General features: G+C 43.5%; 1 protein-coding gene across 3 annotated transcripts in view; it reads right to left on the bottom strand.

The window, feature by feature from the left end:
- The window catches only part of ism1 (isthmin 1), a 97,332-nt gene that overhangs the window by 8,169 nt on the left and 72,085 nt on the right, over positions 1-17,078 (bottom strand). For all 3 annotated transcript variants that reach the window (XM_087991672.1, XM_087991673.1, XM_043696868.2), the window contains exon 5: positions 2,604-2,693. In XM_087991672.1, the coding sequence (XP_087847798.1) occupies positions 2,604-2,693 (90 nt within the window). The remainder of the gene's footprint in view (positions 1-2,603; positions 2,694-17,078) is intronic.

Here is a 17,078-nt window from a genome sequence, read left to right as displayed (position 1 = left end):
ATTCCTTCACTCAAAGGCTGGTGGATTTGGAGATGCTGGTGTTGGACTGGGGTGTACAAAGTTAAAAATCACACAACACCAGGTTATAGTCCAACAGGTTTATTTGGAAACACTAGCACTGCTCCTTCATCAGGTGGTTGTGGAGTATAAGATCGTAAGACAGCTAGCACTTCCAAATAAACCTGTTGAACTATAGCCTGGTGTTGTGTGATTTTTAACTTTGAATCTTTGGAATTCTCTGCCCTGAGGAAGGCTCTGGAAGCTCAGGCATTGGGCATATTCAAGACAGAAGTTGTCAGTTTCATGCATAATGATGATATCATGGGATCTGGGGATAATGGTGAAATATAGTGTATAGGTAAGATAGTCAACCAACTCTGTTTGAATCACAGGGTAGGAACTGTTCTTTGTTCATGGAGCGTGCATATTGTTACCTAGAACAGGATTTATTATCCATTCCCAATTGTTCAGAAGGAAGTTAAAGATCTACCACATTGCAGATGTTTTGGAGTCACATGTAGGTCAGACCAGGTAAGGATGGCAGATTTCCTTCCCCAAAGGACATTAGTAAACCAGACGAGTTTTTAAGCAATAATCAGTAGTGACTACGTGGTCACTATTAGAGTAGCATTTAATGACAGATATTTATGGAATTCACCATCTGCCATGTTGGGTGTTCAAATCCATGTTCCCAGATTGTAGTCTAGGCTTCTGGATTACCAGGCCTGTGATTATACCACTCCACACTGCCTTCCCATGATGGGCCAAATGGCCTATTCCTGCTCTTATTGCCACGTCTCTGCATCTGAAGGTCTTGCGTAGGAAGTGTCCCACAAACAACACAGAAACAGACCATTAGGTCTTACCAGTCCACTCTAGCCATGTTTCCAAACTAAACTAGTCCCACCTGCCTGCATTTGGCCCATATCCTTCCAAATCTTTCCTATTCACGTACTTATCCAAATGTCTTTTAAACGTTATAACGGTGCCTGCATCCACCACTTCCTCTGGCAGTTCATTCCACACATGAACCACTTTGTATGTAAAAATTTCACCCCTCATGTACTTCTCAAATCTTTCTCCTCTCATCTTAAAAATATGTCCCCTAGTTTTGAACACCCCACTTAAGCGAAAAGACTCTCGCCATTCACCTTATTTATGTCGCTCGTGATTTTATAAACCTCGTATACTCCAGTGAAAAGGCTCCCAGTCATTTCAGTCTATTTTATATCTCAAACGCTCTAGTCCCAACAACATCCTGCGAAATCGTTTCTGAATATCCAAATTTTTTTCTGATTTTTTTTCCCAAGCAGGAAACTTCTTAACAATACTGGTAATACCGCAGGAAGAACGGGACTGTAGAGTGAGGATGACCAGAGGGTAGCCAAGGTTCTGCAGAAAGATAGGAGTAAGGGTGAGGACCCATTGATGTGGGAGTCATTGATTGGCAAAAAGTGGCCTCTTTAGAGATGGCTTGGGATGGGAATGAGAGGGGGGCATGCTGACTGAGGTGTATAAAATTGTGAGGGTGGATAGAAAGCAACTATTCCACTTAGTTAAAGGCTAACTAACAGGGGGCATCATTTTAAGGTGTAAGGCAGGAGGTTCAGAGGGGACTTGAGGAAAATTCTTTCCACCCAGAGATGAGGTCTGGAATGCATGGCCTGGGAGGTTAGTTCAGGCAGGAAGCCTCACAACCTCGGATGACCCAGTGGAAGTGTCATAATAGGGGTGTTTAGGAGGGATTGAGTCGGGGAAATGGGGGTGGTTGGTGGTTGCATCTCTCAAACTGAGCGCCCAGCGTCTGAGGGGTGATGATGAAAAGCATAAGTAGGCAATGGGTAGGCCATTTGGGACTGAGACGAGGAGAAATGTCTCACTCAGAGAGTGGTGAATCTGTGGAATTCTCTGACACAGAAAGCAGTTGCGCAACAGGAGATAGATATAGATCTTAGGGCTAAAGGGGATGGGGAGAAAGTAGGAACAGTTGCATAATCAGCCATGATCATATCCATAAACAGAGTAGGCCCAAAAGACCAAATGGCCTACTCCTGCTCCTATTTCCTATCTTCCTATGTTTTTCCTGTGATCAATGTCACTAGTTCCGATGCCAGTTGGAAATTTTATGCAGCCCAGCCACACTTGCTTTTTTTTTTAATCTGTTCATTCACGGGATGAAGGTGTCACTGGGCAGACCAGCATTTATTGCCCAGCCCTAATTGTCCAGAGGGCAGTTAAGAGTCAACCACATTGCTCTGGGTCTGGAGTCACAATGTAGGCCAGACCAGATGAGGAGGACAGATTTCCTTTCCCAGAGGACATTAATGAACCAAATGGGTTTTTCCAATAATTGACGATGGATTCATGGTCATTATTAGACTCTTAATTCCAGATTTTTATTGAATTCAAATGTCACCATCTGCCATGGCAGGATTCAAACCCTGGTTCTCAGAACAATACCTGGGTTAATGATCAAGAGACTCTATCAGTGAGTCGTGTATCAGTATAAAGGGTGCTGATTATATCGACCATTACCATGTCACATGATCTTAAAAATAATTTACTTTGAGAATGTAGCCTTATCAGCAAGACCAGAAACCTACCTAGTCCAAATAACTCAGTGGCATTTATATCTTCACCTCCAGCCATTAGACTCATCTCTGTGGCTGCAGTCTTGAAAGTATCTTCAATTCCTTGGAAAAGGAGGGGAAATCGGGAAAAACAACCGGTTTTAAAGAGTTAGTAAAATACTTAAAAATGAAGACCTGTATTTTCACAATTTCCCTCAGCACACAGGAGCCTCTGAACGTGTGAACGCTCTTGCTATCATGGAAGCACAACAGGCAAGGAAAACATAAATAATTTGAACAAGTGTAGACCATTCATGCTTGATTCTGCTGCACAATTCTGATCTTTCGCCTTAATTCCATTATCCCGCCTGCTTCCTGTAACTATTAACCACCATCTAAAACTCAAAAATAGCAGGCTTGAGCACAGTTAATAATTCAGTCTCTAGGTAGAGATTTTCAAAGATTCACAATCCCCTTAGTGATGAGGGCTTGACCCCAATGCCCCCTAGTGCTATATTCTCCCCCCCCCCCCCCTCCCCGAGAGAAAACATCTTCTCAACATCTTGTCAAGTTCCCTCAGAATGCATGTGTTTATTAATAAGATGACCTACACTGAATACAGGCCCAAAATGCTCAACCGTTACCTCTTAAGACAAACATCTCCATCATGTTGAATTTTCTCTGAAGTGCCTCAAATTCATAGAATATTGATCCTTAAATAACCAGACCAAAGCTGTATGCAATACTCTTGAAAGGATCTCACAAATGGGCTGTATACTTGTAGCCAGACTTCCCTACTTTTATTCTACAGACCATCTTGTAATAAAGTCAGAAGTCACACGACACTAGATTACGGTCCAACAGGTTTATTTGAAATCACAAGCACTGCTCCAAAACCTTGTGTTTTCAAATAAATCTGTTGGCCTATGACCTGGTGTCACAGAAGTGCGGAGCTGGAAAAGCACAGCAGGTCAGGCAGCATCCAAAGAGTAGGAGAGTCGACGTTTCGGGCATAAGCTCTTCACATCAGGAATATAACCTGGTGTCGTGTGACTTCTGACCTTGTCCACCCCAGACCAACACCGGCACCTTCACATCTTGCAATAAAGGCCAATGTTCATTCACCTTCTTAATTACTTGCTGCATCTATGTTCTAACTTTTTGTATGTCATGCATGAAGACATCCAAATGCTGTTCTCTACAGTCCATCAAAAACTTAAATAATTAAGTTCTTTTCTACTCTTTCTACCAAAGTGCATTAATATAGCACATCGGAGCTGCAATAGGCCATTCAGCCCTTCGACTCTGCTCCATCATTCCGTATGATTGCGGCTGATCATCCAACTCAGTCTCCTATTCCTGCTTTCTCCCCATACCCACTGCGTCCTTTAGCCCTAAGAATTATATCTATCTCCTTCTTGAAAACATCTAATGTTTTGGCCTTAACCGTTTAGGAGAGAATTCTACAGGTACAGCACTCCCTGGGTGAAGACATTTCTCCTCATCTCAGTGCTAAAAGGCCAACCCTATATCCTTAGATTGTGATCCCTGGTTCTCCAGTCGTCAGGAACATCCTTCCTGCATCTACCTTGTCTAAGGCTGTTAGGATTTTATAGGTTTCTATGAGAACCATGCTTATTCTTTTAAACTCCCATGAATATCATCCTAACTGATCTGGTTTCTCCAAGTATATCAGTCCCACTATCCCAGGAATCAGTCTGGTAAGCCTCCTATGCATTGCCTCCATAGCCGGAACATCCTTCTCAGATAAGGCATGCAGTACTCCAGGTGTGGTCTCACCAAGGTCCTGTACGATTGCAGCAAGATCTCTCTACTCCTGCACTCGAATTCTCTCGCTGTGAAGATCAACATATCATTTGTCTTCTTCACCACCTGCTGCACGTGCATGCTTAATTTCAGCAACTAGTGCACAAAGGTATTCAGATCTCATTATCTCATATTTATCCACATTACACTCCATCTGCAACATATTTCCCTATTTAACATGTTCAAACCACACTGACGTTCTCCAACTCAAAGATATGGAATCCTTATCCTTATCTAAATCATTTCTATGGAGGACTTGAGCTATAGGGAGAGGCTGAATAGGCTGGGGCTGTTTTCCCTGGAGCATTGGAGGCTGAGGGGTGACCTTATAGAGGTTTATAAAATCATGAGGGGCATCAATAGGGTAAATAGACAAGGTCTTTTCTCTGGGTTCAGGGAGTCCAGAACTAGAGGGCATAGGTTTAGGGTGAGAGGGGAAATATTTACAAGGAACCTAAAGGGAAACTTTTTCACTCAGAGGGTGGTATATATTTGGAATGAGCTGCCAGAGAAAGTGGTGGAGGCTGGTACAATTACAACATTTAAAAGGCATCTAGATGGGTATATGAGTAGGAAGGGTTTAGAACGATATGGGACAAGTGCTGGCAAATGGGACTAGATTAATTTAGGATATCTGGTCAGCATGGATGAGTTGGACTGAAGGGTCTGTTTCCGTGCTATACATCTTTATGACTCTGTATATTGTGAATAGCTGGGGTCCAAGCACTGATCCCTCATGTAACCCACTGATCACTGCTTGCCACTTGGAAAAAGACCCATGTATTCTTACTCTTTCTTTCCTGCCTGCCAACTAGTTCTCCATCCATTTCAAATATGACCTCAAATCCAATATGTTTTGATCTTGCATGCTAATGTCTTCTGTGGGATCTTAAGAAAAGTCTTCTGAAAATACAAGCAAACCACGTCCACTGGCTTCCCCCTTATCCACTCTGCTAGTTATATCTTCAAAAAACCAATAATTTGTCAAATATGACTTTGCTTCGAAAATCCTCATTAATTCACATTTCTGCACATTATACTTCATCTGGTAATTATTTACCGACTCACCATATTTACATCCCTTTCCTAACACTTTGACTCCCTTTAACAAGTTGCTTTCCTACCTACCTTTGCATCATCAGTAAACATACTGGTCGATCCACGCCGACACTACAGTCAAGAGAGCACAGCAACATCTCTACTTCCTCCAAGGGCTAAGAAAATACAGCACGTACATAACGACTCTTACCGATTGTTACAGAGACACTACAGAAAGCATTTATCCAGATACATCACAGCTCGAGATGGCAATGCTCTGCCCAAGACTGCAAGAAATTACAGAGCATTGTGAACACAGCCCAGTCCATCACATAAAGCAATCTCCCATCCATTGACTGTCTACACCTCCTCCTGCTTTGGGGAAGCAGCCAACATCATCAAAGACCCCTCCCACCCTCTTCCATTAAGCAGAAGATACAAAGGTTTGAAGACATGTACCAACAAATTTAAGAACAATTTCTTCCTTGCTGTTACAAGACTTACGAACAGACCTCTCATGTATTAGAGTTGATCTTTCTCTGCAACTTCTCTGTAGTTGTAACACTATACAGGGGAACCTCGATTATCCAAACTTGATGGGCAGGCACTATTTTGTTTGGATAATCGATTATTCAGTGAATCGATTAAATGCCTTTCCTGTGGGGCTCGGAGTTTTAAAGTCTGCTCCTCATTCAGGAGACTGCAGCAGCACCCAGCGCGCGAGCCCCCACCCTCCCAACTCCAAACTCCGTTCAACTCCTACCCCCTGCCCCCAAACCTGTCCAACACTGTTCCCCGCCCCCCCCCACCCCATCCAACACCGCCTCAACCCCCGTCCAACACCGCCCCCACCTCCAAATCCGTCCAACACCACCTCCCGCCCCCCCAACCCCATCCAGCACCACCCCCCGCCCCAACCCTGTCCAACACCGCCCCCCCCCCCCACGCCCCCAACCCCATCCAACACCGCTCCCCTTGTCTACCCACGCCCCCTCTCCATGGCAGCCAGACTGTACACCAACAACAAGACTGCTGCTGCTGCCTTTGTGGGGTAAGTCTCCAAATAGCGCGCGCGTGCACACAAGCACACAACCTTTTAGACAGGTTCCACGTTCGCCCCGTACAGGACAATGTTGGAGAGATTATCTAGGGAACGGTGGGGAATAGGGTACACCCCTCTGTAAAACTCCAGGGAAAGTTTGGGGGGAGAGAAAGGGCAGGAGGTCAGTCATTTAGAGACCATGCCTGCTTAATCACTGTAAACAAAAGATGCGATCACTGTTGGAAACAGGTCTTTGATATGTTTTTATCGGGAGCTCGAGATCTCCTTCGGATAATCCGATTTTCGGATAATTGGTATTTGGATAATCGAGGTTCCTCTATATTCTGCATTCTGTTCTATTACCCTGATGATCTTATGTAAGGTATGATTTGTCTGGTTAGCACACAAAACAATACTTTTCACTGTATCTCAATACACGCGACAATACTAAGTCAAATCAAATCACATTTGGCTTCAACAGTCCTATCCAAATTATAAAAATAAATTGTAAATAGTTGAGGAAACTGTACTCATCCCTGTACACCCCTTTAGTTATAGCTTGCCAATGTTAAAAATGACCAGTTTATCCTGACTGTTTTGTGTAAGTTAGACAATTCCAGATTCAGCTAATATATTATTCCAATGTCATGAGCTATAGTTTGTGTGGCATCACACAAATACCTTTTGGAAATCTGCATTTTCTGGACCCTCTTTAACCACCCTGCTGGTTACATCTTTAAAGAGCTCTTAAAAACCTTTTCAAACACACTTTTCATTTCATAAACCTTTGTTGACATGGCTCAATTACGTTATGATTTTCTAAATGTCCTGTTACTATTCCTTAATGATGTATAGCAGCAATTTTTCCAATTCTAGGTACAAGTCAAACTGCCTACAGCTTCCAGCCTTCTGTCTCCCTCCCTTTCTTGATTTAAGACATTACATTTGCTGTTTTTCAACCTACTGAGATCTTCCCCGATTCTACGGAATGTTGGAAGATGATAATCAATGCCTCCGATATCTCAGCAGCCACTTCTTTTTAGGCCCTAAGTTACCAACTACTTGTCAACTTTAAATTTCATTAGTTTACCAAGTACCTTTTTCTCTGGAGATATTGACTGTTCTAAGATCCCTGATTAGCTGCAAAGACTGGGAAAATTTTAGAGTACAACTATCTTCCCACAAGGTGTAATCACCAAATAATCCATTTTAATGTTTTGCTTGAGGGAAAATGATGGGGGAAGACACTGTACAATTTTTGCACGAGTTCCATGGAATTGTTTACATCCACCTGAGAGAAAATTCAGAACCTTTACTATCTTATCCAAGAGATTGTGCCTCCAACATTCCCTCAAAACCAGAAGAAGACCTACAAGCATGCTTGCCTTCATTGTTCAGGGCATTGACTTTAAAAGTTGGCAAGTCACGTTGCAGTTGTATAAGACTTTAATTAGGACACAGGTCCTCACACTATAATGGACAACCTGATCTTCCCATGTTGGTCAAGAAGGCACAACGCCTCTCCTTCCTCAAGCGGCTCAGGAAATTCAGCATTTCCATAAGGACCCTCACCCACTTCTACAGATGCACCATTGAACCCATACTGCCCGGGTGTATAACGGCCAGGTACGGCAACTATTCTGCCCAGGATTATAAGAAACTACAGAGGGTGGTGTGCACAGCCCAGACCATCACGGGAGCCAACCTCCCATCCATGGACTCCCTTTACACAGCTCACTGCCACAGAAAGGCTGCCAACAGCATCAAAGACCCATTGCACCCCGGTAATGATCTCCTACAACCTCTTCTGTCAGGCAGAAGCTATAGATGATTGAACACACGCACCAACAGGTTCGAGAACGGCTTCTTCCCCGCTGTTATTAGACTGATGAATGAACTCTCTAACTTCAAATCATGCTGATCATGCTAACGTTGATCTCTTTGTACATCTGTCCAATGTTACCTGAATGGCTTCGTCTAAATCTTTTGATCTGTACATCCTTGCTTACTATGACCTGCCTGTACTGCTCAAAAACAAAGCTTTTCACTGTACTTTGGTACAAGTGACAGTAAATAAATCAATTTAGGAAGGATGTGGACGCTTTGAAGAGGTTGCAAAAGAGGTTTATCAGAACATTGCCTGATTGGAGTGTATTAATTACAATGAGAGGTTGGAAAAACTTGGATTGTTTTCACTAGGGTGTCAGAGGCTGAGGGGCAACCTGATCAATTATGAGAGACATGGATTATATGGACAGTCAGTCTTTACCCCTGGGTGGTAATATTAAATACAAGGGTGCATGTGTTTAAGGTGAGAGGGGACAAGTTTAAAGGAGATGTGCGAAGCAAGCTTTTCACATAGAGGGTGGGAGGTGCCTGGGGAGGTGATAGAAGCAAATGTGATAATTCTTTAAGCGGCATTTAGACAGATACATGAACCAGCAGGGAAGAGAAGTACATGCACCATGTGCAGGCAGATAGGATTAGTTTAGAATGGCATCATAGTCAGCACAGACATGCTGTACTGTTCTATGTTCAATGTTCTATGCTGGGCTTCAGTCTGGATATGTGTACTCACATCTCAGAGGTGAGGCTAATGCCACAGCTGAGAGGCAAGAGTGTTATTGTGCAGCTGAGACTGCTTACTGTTTGGGTTGGACACTTAATTAAATAAGGCAGAAGTGAGGACTGCAGATGCTGGAAAGCAGAGTTTAGAGTGGTGCTGGAAAAGCACAGCAGGTCAGGCAGCATCAGGAATTCCTGATGAAGGGCTTTGGCCCGAAACATCGATTTTCTTGCTCCTCAGATGCTGCCTGACCTGCTCTGCTTTTCCAGCACCACTCTGATCTAAACTTAATTAAATAACCCTTTCACAAGTCAGTAATTGAAGATTAAAACATTTTAATATTTAAAGCAATCCCCACTAATGTTTATTTTCCAATAGCTTCTGAAAAATATCCACATTCAATCAGGGTGGATTTGGAAGTTATAATGTGACATTCGAGGTTTAATGAGCAGCGTCGTGTAAGGTACAGTGTGGGCTGCACCTTTTAGTACAAGATATCTACAAATATGTCCATTATACAATGATCATTAGTAATGCTGTATAATTATAATTAGAGATTTAAGTAAGTTTGCTAATATTTTACTATTTGCATTGGTATAGCTGATGCGTTGAAAAGCTGGTATCTATATAATAGTTTTCTGCTGGGAAGCCATATACTGTATTGAGGGCAGCTGCAATAGAAAGAAGATTCCAATGTCAGATGTAAAAATTGCATCAACTATCTGTAATTTAGCATTTAAATGCCATGAACAGCTTAAAATGTTCCTCAGTTTCTATGAGAAGAAAATTAGTAACTCATACATGCTTTCAAAGTCGTAATAATGACTTGGCTGCGAGAGTTTTGCTTTGAACTTCTTACAGAAACTTTAATTGGTAGAGTATAAAAGAGGTTGCTTAGTAATTAGTTGCAAAGTCCTTCAAGGAGAACTCAAGTTAAATCACTGAGTCGGAGGTGTGTATTATGTATCTGGTGATGGAAGTTGAAATCTGCCCTGCTCCAAAATATAAGACTTGCTGTTGGCTCCTCCTGCAAGGTTATGCTTTTGAAACTCAGCTTTCAGTCAGGGGAATGAAGGGGAGGGGGTAGGTATTAAGGTTAAACCTTGCTCAGTTCCCTGCAATGGGAGATATTAAAGGCTAATCTTGCTCTACTCCCAGCAATGGGAGATATTAAGGGTTAAAGCTTGCTCAGCTCTCTGAAACTGGAGATATTAAGGGTTAAAGCTTGCTCAGCTCTCTGAAACTGGAGATATTAAGGGTTAAACCTTGCTCAGCTCCCTGAAACTGGAGATAGTAAGGGTTAAACCTTGCTCAGCTCCCTGAAACTGGAGATAGTAAGGGTTAGCCTTGCTCAGTTCCCTGCAATGGGAGAAATGTGACATGCCCCTATGGTATGTCAAAAAATAAGACTCTAATTTTCGAATCATTGATTCCGAATGACACAAAATGATGGGCAACATGCCTGCCCAATGTTTACTCATGGCAGAGGTAATCATCCAACAGACCCTAATCCATCAGGAATAACTAATTTATACGTTGACCAATGTAAGGCATCACAACCAGTAGAAAATCACTTTGGAATCTTAATCATTTATTCAAATCTGTTCATTCTGTGGCATCATAGATCAAGGTCTTAGAAACACAATGGACAATAAGGATGTAAGGAATAGCAACAGGCCATTCGGCCCCATGTTCCTGCTCCACCCTTCAGTAAGATAACAGCAGCAGAAGATAGTATTGAAATTTACAATGAAATGCAAGTAATTTGTGATCAAACAAATATGCAACTCAGGGGCAGTAGTCCATTCACTCCTCAAGCCTATTCTGCCATGTAATAAGATCATATCTGATCTATCTGTAACCTCACTGCCTACCCCGATAACCTTTCACCCTTTTCTTAACAAGACTTTATTTCCACCGCCTTAAAAATAATCATGCCAATATGCTACCTGTTATATCATTAGCTTTTATTTTCTGTAATAAGCATTGATGGGTGCCGTTTTAAATACTATCAGGTATTACTAAACACCTGGATAGCACAGTGGCCAAGTGGCCAGCACTACTGATTCACATCACCAGGGACCTGGGTTCGATTCTAGCCTTGGGTGACTGTCTGTGTCTCTGACAGCTCTCCCTGTGTCTGTTTGGGTTTCCTCCCACAGTCCAAAGATGTGTAAGTTAAGTGGATTGGCCATAGGAAATATGGGATTACAAGGAAAGGATGAAGGTCTGGGTGGGATGGTCTTTGGAGGGCAGTGCAGACATGATGAGCTGAATTCTGGATCAGTGGTGCTGGAAGAGCACAGCAATTCAGGCAGCATCCGAGGACAGGCAAAATCGCTGTGCTCGTCCAGCACCACTGATCCAGAATCTGGTTTCCAGCATCTGCAGTCATTGTTTTTACCACCATGATGAGCTGAATGGCCACTTTCCACACGTAGGGATTCTATGCTTCTAGAAATCTAAGTAAAACATTTTCACCGGTTTCCCTTTATCTGTAACATGTGTTGCCATCTCAAAAAGCAATGTTAGATTGGTCAAGTATGGTTTCCCTTTCACAAAACCATGTGGCTCTTCCTGATTATCTTGAATTTATCCAAGTGCCCCGTTATGACTTCTTTAAATGGAGGTGTTAGCCTAGTGGTATTATCACTGGACTGTTAATCCAACAATCTGAGGACCTGGGTTCGAATCCCACCACAACAGATGATGGAATTTGATTCAGTGAAAATCTGGAGTTAAGTGTCTAATGATAACCATTAAGCCATTGGCAATTGTCGAGGAAAATTCAATCTGGATCAATAATCTTCTCTTGGAAAAGAAACTGCCATCCTGACCTACATGTGACTCCAGACCCACAGCAACGTGGTTAACTCTTAACTGCCCTCTAGGCAATTAGGGATGGGCAATAAATGCTGGCTGTGTGTGTGGAGTTTGCACATTCTCCCGTGTCTGTGTGGGTTTTAAGGGGCATACCGTGATTAGTTAGAAGTGATGAAGATTTTATCAAACTAACAGAAAAAGAAAATTGTGCAAAGACAGGTAGCAGTTTAAGAAAATTATATAAAACAGCAAAGGATGACAAAAAAAGAAGGAAAATTAGAGGGACAGCTAGCCAGAAAGACAAAATGGTAAGAGCTTCTTCTTTTTACGAAGAAAACCATTAACAAGATGAATATTGGTTCTATAGAAAATGAGACAAGAGAATTGATAATGGGAAATAGGGAATTGGCTAGGTATTTTATATCAGTCTTCACTACAGAGGATATGAGTAACATTCCAAAATCTTCATCACTTCTAACTAATCACGGTATGCCCCTTAACACCCACACAGACACGGGGAGAATGTGCAAACTCCAAACAGATAGTCTCTTTTATATCTTTCCCCTCTCACCCTAAACCTATGCCCTCTAGTTCTGGACTCCCTGACCCCAGGGAAAAAACATGGCATGTTGGAAGTGACTGCCTTTAATAACTACCAGGCAGACTGAAATCTTGTCCTGCAACTAAACGTGACCAGAGACAGAGGGAAGAAAAACCCCCATCCATGACACTGATTTGGATAATTGTGGCTTTCCCAAAATGAAGGGTCAGCCTGCACTGAGGGGCAGAGTGGTTGGTGGTGACTGACAGGGACTGAGGAATGAGGAACCAGTGGATTCCAGACTGGAAAGAGTAAGGAAATAATTTGTCGGGTTATGCAAGTCCACAGACTAATTGTGGACATGTGGTTTCATTTTACCTTGTTGGCTTACGATGCACCTCAACTACGCTTCACCTTATCCCTGAGGGCAGACGCTCAATGTCAGCAAGCCGCCCTCCCAGACGGATTGGGAGTAGAAGATGCTTTGGAGAAACAATGAACATTTCTGTCACACTGTGAGAGAGGATCAGAATTCAATGGACTCGCTCTGTAATGTGTTCTGACAACTTTGTTCGTATGAGGGGGTTTGGGAAATTAAAGCATTATAAGAGATAGCTCTGGCCACTGGAGGCAATATTTTATTTGGCATTGGTATTGAGCATGTGTGGAGCTGACTCTAATTAAAGCTTGCTCCTACTGAGTCAGCCTCTCAGACAGACCTTTATTGTGAAGGGATTGAAATCCAGGTATGAAGAAGTGTTGCGATAATCATACACAGTCTTGGTGAGATTACATCTTCAATTGTGTGTGCATTTCACAGAATCAATTAAAGAATCCCTACAGTGTGGAGGCAGGCCATTCAGCCCATTGGGTCCACACCAAGCATTGAAACAGCATCCTACCAGACCCACCCTATAACCCTGCATTTCCCCAAGGCTAATCTACCCAGCCTGTACATCCCTGGATACTCCAGGGCAATTTAGCACCTAACTTGCACATCTTCGGACTGTAGGAGGAAACCCACGCAGATACGGAGAGAACGTACAATCCACACAGACAGTTGCCCATGGGTGGAATCGAAACTGGGTCCCTGGCGCGGTGAGGCAGCAACGCTAACCACTGAGCCACCGTGCCGCCCCAAGTGAAAATCATACCCCTAGATCAACGAGCCATTGAGTTCTGGTTTCCATATTCATTTGCTACAGTAAAGACCCAAAGCTTAGCAGAAGGTACATTCCATGGAAACCTGCAAATTCAGCAGAGTGCAGTATAACAGACACAATGTGCCAATGCACTTTCCCCTCTGGGAGGTAACTGATGTTCTTCCAATACTTTTTGTTAAAACCACGGATGAGAATTAACTCATAATTGGTGAAAAGGTGAGGTTTGAGTGGAGAAGCAGACAGTAGGATTTGATTACATTCTGTTCTAATGTTGTTGTGTCCCAAAGTGGGACAGATTTGGTTACCATTGGCAAACATAATCTTTGATGAACAGATAATAACCAACTATGAACTGGACAAGTCTTCAAACAAAGCTTGTAGAGAGAACAATCTCACAGTAGTTAAGTGATCTTAAATCACATCCCATGATGATACACATATTAACATGAATTCTTTATGTTATAATTTAAAGGAAATATACTTGTATCAGAGATGGTATAGTGAAGTTCCCAAATCTGGTCCCTGCAATGAGGAGTTTATCAGATGATGAGCAGTTGAGTAAATGAGGCCTATTTTCTTCACAGTTTAGAAGAATGTGAGGTAACCTCACTAAAACTCATTAAAAGGGGTGGCATGGTGGCTCAGTAGTCAGCATTGCTGCCTCACAGCACTAGGGACCTCGGTTCGATTTCCACCTCGGGTGACTGTCTGTGTGGTTTTTGCATGTTCTCCCTGTGTCTGCGTGGGTTTCCTCCCTCCCAGAATCCAAAGATGTGCAGGCCAGGTGAATTGGCCATGCTAAATTGCCCATAGTGATAGGTGCATTAGCAGGGAGTAGGGGAATGGGTCTCGGTGGGTTGCTCTTCAGAGGGTCGTTGTGGACTTGTTGGGCCGAAGGGCCTGTTTCCCAATTGTAGGGAAACTAATCTAATCAAAACCTACAAGACTCTGAGACCAATTGGGTAGATCCTGAGAAAATGTTTCCAATGGTCAATGAATCTTTTTGAGATCTTCACCAGACCACATGGCAGTACTCCCACCTTGTTGCTTGAGAATGCTAATGGCAGCTGAACCCAGAAGTGTGTGACATTGTCTCTCTCTCTCCTCCCATCTTGCTTGAGTCTCACATTGCTGTCATCCGTACATTTAGCTTCCTCCCAGCCATTCCCTGCAATCTTCAAGTCACCCTGCCGCCTTAGACTGCTTTAGAGTGAAGAAGGCATGGAAGCTGCTAGGTTAATGGCAGCAGGGTGACTCAGTGGTTAGCACAGCTAGCCCACAGGCTCAGGCGACTGCCGGTGTGAAGGCTGCATGTTCTCCTTGTGTCTGCGTGGGTTTCCTCCGGGTGCTCCCGTTTCCTCCCTCAGTCCAAAGGTGCGGAGGTTAGGGTGCATTGACCGTGCTAAATTACGCACAGTGTCCAGGGATGTGTAGGTTATGGGCATTAGTCGGGGTAAATGTGAGATAATAGGGTAGGGGGAATGGGGAAGTGCTAGAAAAGTTAAAAAGTCTTAAAATTGATAAATCTCCTGGCCCCGATGGGATACACCCTAGAGTTCTGAGAGAGGTGGCTGAGGAAATAGCAGAGGCATTGGTTGAGATCTTTCAAGAGTCACTGGAGTCAGGAAAGGTCCCGGATGATTGGAAGATGGCTGTTGTAACCCCCTTGTTCAAGAAAGGATCAAGGCAAAAGATGGAAAATTATAGGCCAATCAGCTTAACCTCGGTTGTTGGTAAAATTCTAGAATCCATCATTAAGGATGAGGTTTCTAAATTCTTGGAAGAGCAGAGTCTGATTAGAACAAGTCAACATGGATTTAGTAAAGGGAGGTCATGCCTGACAAACCTGTTGGAATTTTTTGAAGAGGTAACAAGTAGGTTAGACCAGGGAAACCCAGTGGATGTGGTCTATCTAGACTTTCAAAAGGCCTTTGATAAGGTGCCACACGGGAGGCTGCTGAGCAAGGTGAGGGCCCATGGTGTTCGAGGTGAGCTGCTGGGATGGATTGAGGATTGGCTGTCTAACAGAAGGCAGAGAGTTTGGATAAAAGGTTTTTTTTCAGAATGGCAGCCGGTTACGAGCGGTGTCCCGCAGGGTTCGGTGCTGGGGCCACAGCTGTTCGCATTATATATTAACGATTTGGATGAGGGAACCGGGGGCATTCTCGCGAAGTTTGCCGATGATACGAAGTTAGGTGGACAGGCAGGTAGTACTGAGGAAGTGGGGAGGCTGCAGAAGGATCTTGACAGGTTGGGAGAGTGGTCCAGGAAATGGCTGATGGAATTTAACGTGAGCAAGTGCGAGGTCTTGCACTTTGGCAAAAAGAATAAAAGCATAGACTACTTTCTAAATGGTGAGAAAATTAATAAAGCCAAAGCACAAAGGGATCTGGGAGTGCTAGTCGAGGATTCTCTAAAGGTAAACATGCAGGTTGAGTCCGTGATTAAGAAAGCTAATGCAATGTTGTCTCTTATCTCAAGAGGGTTGGAATATAAAAGCAGAGATGTACTACTAAGACTTTATAAAGCTCTGGTTAGGCCCCATTTGGAGTACTGTGTCCAGTTTTGGTCCCCACACCTCAGGAAGGACATACTGGCACTGGAACGTGTCCAGCGGAGATTCACACGGATGATCCCTGGAATGACAGGTCTAACATATGAGGAACGGCTGAGGATACTGGGATTGTATTCGTTGGAGTTTAGAAGATTAAGGGGAGACTTAATAGAGACGTACAAAATAATACATGGCTTGGAAAAGGTGGATGCTAGGAAATTGTTTCAGTTAAACGAGGAGACTAGGACCCGTGGACACAGCCTTAGAATTAGAGGGGGTCATTTCAGAACAGAAATGCGGAGGCATTTCTTCAGCCAGAGAGTGGTGGGCCTGTGGAATTCATTGCCACGGAGTGCAGTGGAAGCCGGGACGCTAAATGTCTTCAAGGCCGAGATTGATAGATTCTTGTTGTCTCGAGGAATTAAGGGCTACGGGGAGAACGCTGGTAAGTGGAGCTGAAATGCGCATCAGCCATGATTGAATGGCGGAGTGGACTTGATGGGCCGAATGGCCTTACTTCCACTCCTATGTCTTATGGTCTTATGGTCTGGGTGGGTTACTCTTTGGAGGGTCGGTATGGACTTGTTGGGCCAAATGGCCTATTTCCACATTCTAGGGATCCTATGATTTAACAGGCATTCGTGAGTATAACAAGGTTCCCATGGTAACAAGCAAGCTATACATTCATCTAATGATAGCTCTTTCTCTGCATGGAGAAGCACTATGGGTAAAATGTCCAATTAGCAAGTCCCTCCTTATCTCTGCAACCTCAGCCAGGCCTACATCCTTCTCAGATATCTGCACACCCACAGTTTTGGCTTGACACGAATCCTCAATTTTAATTGTACCACCAGTCACAGGCATGCTTCAGCCGACTGAATCCTAACCTGTGAAATTCTCTCCCTAAACCTCTCCTCCTTTGAGGTAAAAAAATGACTGCAGATGCTGGAAACC

The sequence above is a fragment of the Chiloscyllium plagiosum genome, unplaced genomic scaffold, assembly GCF_037043375.1.
Source record: "Chiloscyllium plagiosum isolate Xiang-an unplaced genomic scaffold, Cpla_swu_hap1 HiC_scaffold_10, whole genome shotgun sequence".
In the NCBI taxonomy this organism is placed as follows: domain Eukaryota; kingdom Metazoa; phylum Chordata; class Chondrichthyes; order Orectolobiformes; family Hemiscylliidae; genus Chiloscyllium; species Chiloscyllium plagiosum.
The sequence above is the reverse complement of the archived record's forward strand: the minus strand, read 5'-3'. Positions and strand labels throughout refer to the sequence as shown.